The 5,363-nt window shown below is 40.8% G+C and overlaps 1 protein-coding gene across 2 annotated transcripts in view; it reads right to left on the reverse strand.

Moving 5' to 3' along the window:
* LOC107679488 (forkhead box protein O3-like) overlaps nt 1–5,363 on the reverse strand; it is a 33,264-nt gene that overhangs the window by 27,311 nt on the left and 590 nt on the right. For both annotated transcript variants that reach the window (XM_016475045.1, XM_016475044.1), the window contains exon 2: nt 3,786–4,493. In XM_016475045.1, coding sequence (XP_016330531.1) covers nt 3,786–4,325 — 540 coding nt within the window. In that variant the 5' untranslated portion in view covers nt 4,326–4,493. The remainder of the gene's footprint in view (nt 1–3,785; nt 4,494–5,363) is intronic.

Genomic DNA, 5,363 nt, shown 5'->3' on the forward strand with positions numbered 1-5,363 from the left:
ATTACTAACTTATTTAATATTCAGTACACATGCACGAAGTGTAAAACGAGAAGGGCATAACCCTATGAAAAAAGAAAACACGCAAAAATCGCGGTTGTTGCGGTTCTTGCATTCCTCTGCGGTTTGCTTGTCAATAGCGCGGTATTGCGATATTGAGGTTATCGCGACAGCCCTACTCCTGTACGCCACCGCAATGGTCTTTACCTTGATTGCAGTCGTCATCCATCAAAACTTTACTAGCGAGACTGGTTATCAAGTCGAGAAACCGTAGTTTGCGTCTCATCTGGCCATACAGCAGTGGGATGTGTTGACAACCCATTCAGCCTGTACTTCACACAGCGCGACGTGTTGGGGCTCGCTCTCTTCAGAGACAATCACAGAATATGACAGAGCTCGTGTTTTAAAGCGAAACACACTGGAATGAATAATTAACTTAAAACGCAACGCGGGTCTCTGTTCTCTCTGCAATCTCTGATGTAATCAGCCTGGTTTCCTTTATATTTATTATATTTTTATTATATATAACTTTATATTCCTTTATATTCGCTTACTGGATCAGTGGACTGAAAACTTTCCCGGAGTTTAGCGGCTTAAAATGATCTAATCGCAAGCAAAGAAGCAAAATTGGGTTAAAGGGTTAGAATAGAAATTGTGCTTCAGTAATTTTGGAGTTAATTGCGTTAAATTATTTTAACGCGTTAAGGATTGTAAAATTAATCGCATGCGTTAACGCATTAACGATGACAGCCCTAATAATTATATAATGTTGTATTTGTTTACCCACCCTCTTGACAATAAACAGATTACAGGAAAAATATTAAATAGCCCACCTACATCCTGGAACCGTGCCGAATGAAATTCGCAGAATACAGACCCTCAGGAGGGTGACCAGAACGCTTTCATCATAGTGACTGAAAGATTTCAATTGGGCCTAGCGTGGCAGCTCAGCATATTAAGTGTTCCAGGAACAAGAATGGTGCAACACATTATTGTAGTAGCTTGTTCTTTTTAAGTTACATAATCTGATTATATTTCAGATGTGAGATAAACAGCAGGGTTACGCAAGGTAATAAGGATAAAGACAAGTGTGTGGTGGACACAAGATTACAAGATTAAAAGCAGTGAGCTGGCAAATGTGCAAGTGTGTGTGAGAGACCCTCAAGAGGTGTCTCTGAAAAATTGATAAAATGACCCAAATTAATGCTCGAAGCACTGAATAATTTAAAGGCTTAAGAGTAGAGTACATCATTTGGCACTAGAGGAATGATCTGTCTCTGCAGGAGCTCATTGTGAAGGAAAACGATAAATCAATCTCATCACTTGTACACCTGCAAAGGAAACCTTTTCAAACGCATTCTGGACTTTATTCACATTCAACGCGATTGTATAACCAGATCATTAAATAAACACACAGCATTATCCTGTAACATTCAGTGCAGAGAGTAGGAGGAGGGTGCTGTAATGTCATCTATGCTATAACAGTCACTCCCTCTCTCTCTCTTTCCTGCAGTCACAACAGTATGTTCAACAGAAACAAAGGAGCACCTTTATGAGATCACATGTCATCCAAACCCTCTCATTAAAGCAGAGAGGACCAGTGACCTGGTAGCCATAGTGATGCAGCTTGTCATTTTTGCACCTGTACTTGGCCATTCCAGCCTTTTGTGTTTGGATAGGACATCTTAGGCCTACTTATCTTTTGTTGCTCTTTCAGGTTTCTTAATTTAATTTTTTCAACTTTAATCCTAATTAGCATGGAAACCGGCCTTTCTTGCAGGTTTTGCAATAATTTACCGTTAAATGCAAATGTTGACAATACCTGAAATACTTCAGAGGGTCGAGGTGGGTCTCATTGCTTATGTTTTCATCTTTCAAGTATCTGTTTTTCAAGTATCAAGTATCTATCCATCAAGAACGGGTTTAAGTGAAGTGGTTTTATCAGAATGTTGAGATATTGAGATGACCAAGTAGGTCAAAAAAAAAATAAAAAAATAAATAAATAAACATTTGCACAAATTAATTGTTTAAAATAGTACATTTCCATTTCATTCAAACTTCAACTTTGGAACTTTTGAACTAAATTCAGTGTCAATTCTTTAAATGATGCAAAACACGTTTGTATGCGTATATATACTGTACATGTATCATGCATTATGTACATGCAAGTTTTACTTAAATGCTAATTGCAGGAGTGTTTATCTGAGGTTGTGTTACAACCGACCCACACTCTGTACACACAGATCTGCTCCGAGTTGTCATATTTAGAGCTCAAGGTGACACAGTAGCCAAGTTCAGTGGAACACATTTAAACATTTTTACACATATCAGAAATGGCAGCAGGCACTGGACTACTGGTTGTAACAGAGTCCAGGGGGAGGTGTTTTTATTTGTGTGTACTCATGCTAGAATTGTGGTTATAATGGTATTTGATCATAAAACATGTTTGACTGACAGGTAATGTTTTGCATAGCAGTTTGAGAAATATGATCATGCACACACACGGTCCTGAATGCTAGACGAGTCAGTGTGCAAACAGTTCCATGCTGTGCTAGAGTCCACATAGTTTGCCGTTGCCACAGACCCGGCAGTAACTCTCCTTTCACTATTGTAATTCATGGCTATTTACGGCCAATGGGACGGGCGAGCTGGGCCTCCTGCCGCAAACTCAGCCCTTGACCTTGCACTAACAACCCCACCATACACCCCCTCCCCCAACTCGCCCTGGCTCTGTAAGTGAAAGGCCCATATGTCTTGTGCTGGCTCCTGCCCATGGCCATGACATTCCCTTTGAAGGCAGTCCTGCCTGCTGACTGCTAAGGAGAAACTTGTGCCATTCTGAGTTGTTACACAATTCCTAACGTCATTCAACACCTACATAAACAGCCTGGGCAGCTTCTAGAGTGGGTACATTTACCGTGCCAAGTTTTATGTAAGCTGTACTGCGTGGATATGAACAAAGGCATTTGGATGCATGGACATTTATTAGGCTTGGCTCTGAGGATATATTATTTATGGCTTTTAAACATTATCACAAGACAAAGTCCATCTAAACTAACTTTAACAAATTGTTTTGCTACACAAATTTTCCATACTGATCATGCCTAATTTGCCAGCATAATGCTGGTATTCAAATAGTTTGTTTATAGGAGACGTCACTGCACCATTGAGTCACCCTCGAAACCTTTCCAGTTTCAGTTTTCTGTGCGTGAGTAAGCGTGGCCAAACATGCCAGAACATGTGTTTCTGGTTGTGATGCAGAATGAGATCGCACATGGAATAAAAGAGACACTTGCGCACCTTATGACACGCATTCTCTAGCACAGTGGATCTCAACCTTGTTCCTGAAGGGGCCCTCCAACAGTACACATGCTGGATGTCTGCTTAAAGGGATAGTCCACCCAAAAATTACTTTGCCACATGTCATTCTAAACCTGCATGACTTTCTCTCTTCTGTAAAACACAAAAGAAGATATCTTAATGAGTGTAGGCAACCAAACAGTTTGGGGTCCCATTGGTTTCCATAATACAGACTAAAAAATTACTATTGAAGTCAATGGGACCCAAATCTGTTTGGTTACCAACATTCTGCAAAATATCTTCTTTTTTTGTTCTACAGAGGAAAGAAAGTTTGGTTTGGAATGACATGAGGGTGAGTAAATGATGACAGAATGTCCCTTCATACCTGATTAAACTCATCAGCTTATTAGCAGAGACATCCAGAATGTGTAGTGTCTGGTGGCCTACAGGAACACAGTTGGGAGGCACTGCTTGAGTGGAGTGCTTACCTTCCAACCAGCTGAGCTGTTTGTGTCGCCTTTGTCTTTAAAGTATGGGACGCTTCTGACCATCCAGTCATAGATCTGGGACAATGTCAGTCTCTTGTCTGGGGTGCTCTCTATGGCTTTTGTGATAAGGTCTGCGTAGGACAGGTTGCCCCATGCGTTCCTCCTTGAAGATGACTTCCGGGGAGTTTGCTGTTGGCTGCCCTGACCGCTCGCCTCCGGACTCGCCGTGGTTGCAGAAGTGGGGTGAGAAGAAAGCGGGGAGCCTGTGTTCTCCTGACCGCTAGCGGGTTGCAGTTCCTCAGCCAGGCTTGGGCTGCCATTGTCCTCTCCTTCACCCACGCTGTTGGCGTTGATTGCCATCGCATTGTCATCCTCATCATCCTCTTCCTCTGGGATTATGTCAGTGTCATTGGATGCAGGCTTCGCCGAGCTGGACTCTGGCAGTGGCCAAGTGCATGATCTTGGCCGTTTCTGTGGCTCAAAATCCGGATCGATGGCTACGTCCAGAGAGGACAGTGGCTCCAGGGTTGTCTCTGCCATCACCTCTACCAGCCTTCTCTGACGCTCCTCTGTATTGTCTTGGTCAAAGTTAAATAGGCAGTGGGAAGCGGTCACAGTCGCATTCCATGAATGCACCTCTACTCTAAATGGTGCTTAAATGCTTCTTGAGCGACTAGTACAAATTTTTATGATAATTAACACCCCTCCCTGTGTTTCAGAAAGACAAAAATACAATATACAATTTAAAGCCATATGACATAAAATACATCATAATCATTTATATACAACTGTGCAGTATATACATACACATACACATACACATTACATTACAGAGAGAGAGAGATTATTATGCACTTTAAATTTAACATTTTGCCATCAAAATAAGATAATTTTAAGCTACTATTTCAAAAACCATTAAACGTTCAATTAAACGTATTCTTTTTCGATGTGTCTGATGAACCAGTGAAAATTGAACGCTTCTGGAAATGTGGGGTACGCGCGCACGCGTTGGTCCGCGCAACACTCACGTGAAGATATAAACAAAGATTAGCGTGTATACTGTATGCAAAGTGCTCCGCTTTCATTTCAGTTTAACACTTGCTTGATGGCACATATTCTTGCTCGTTACACTTTCATAATGACACATCCTGACTCATATCATGAGTATCCCAGTGGAGATGACCGCACGAATGAGATATTAAAACCACTGTTATTGTGAAAGTGAAACATTTAGGACACAGATGTATTGCTATTCCATAACAATATTCAATATTAGTCAATATTATTAATATGATGGTTGGCTGGATTCCGAAAAACAGCCTCAATGCAAAGGGGACCAATAAGAGAAACATTTTAAAAATATGTCATGTTTAAAATTACATTATTCATACGAGTCTACAAGTATTTGCAACGTTTTCAAAGCCTAATTAGCATAATTCCAAACAAAATATCAGTAAATTACTTAAGGTGTATTTACACAAACTGCGCACGTAAATAGCAACTGTCAACCAGCACTACTGTTGTACCTAATGTAAATAACAACAATGAATAAAATGTGTGTGTGTGTGTGTGTGTGTG

Source organism: Sinocyclocheilus anshuiensis, unplaced genomic scaffold, assembly GCF_001515605.1.
Source record: "Sinocyclocheilus anshuiensis isolate Anshui unplaced genomic scaffold, SAMN03320099.WGS_v1.1 scaffold212, whole genome shotgun sequence".
NCBI classification, from domain to species: Eukaryota; Metazoa; Chordata; class Actinopteri; order Cypriniformes; family Cyprinidae; genus Sinocyclocheilus; species Sinocyclocheilus anshuiensis.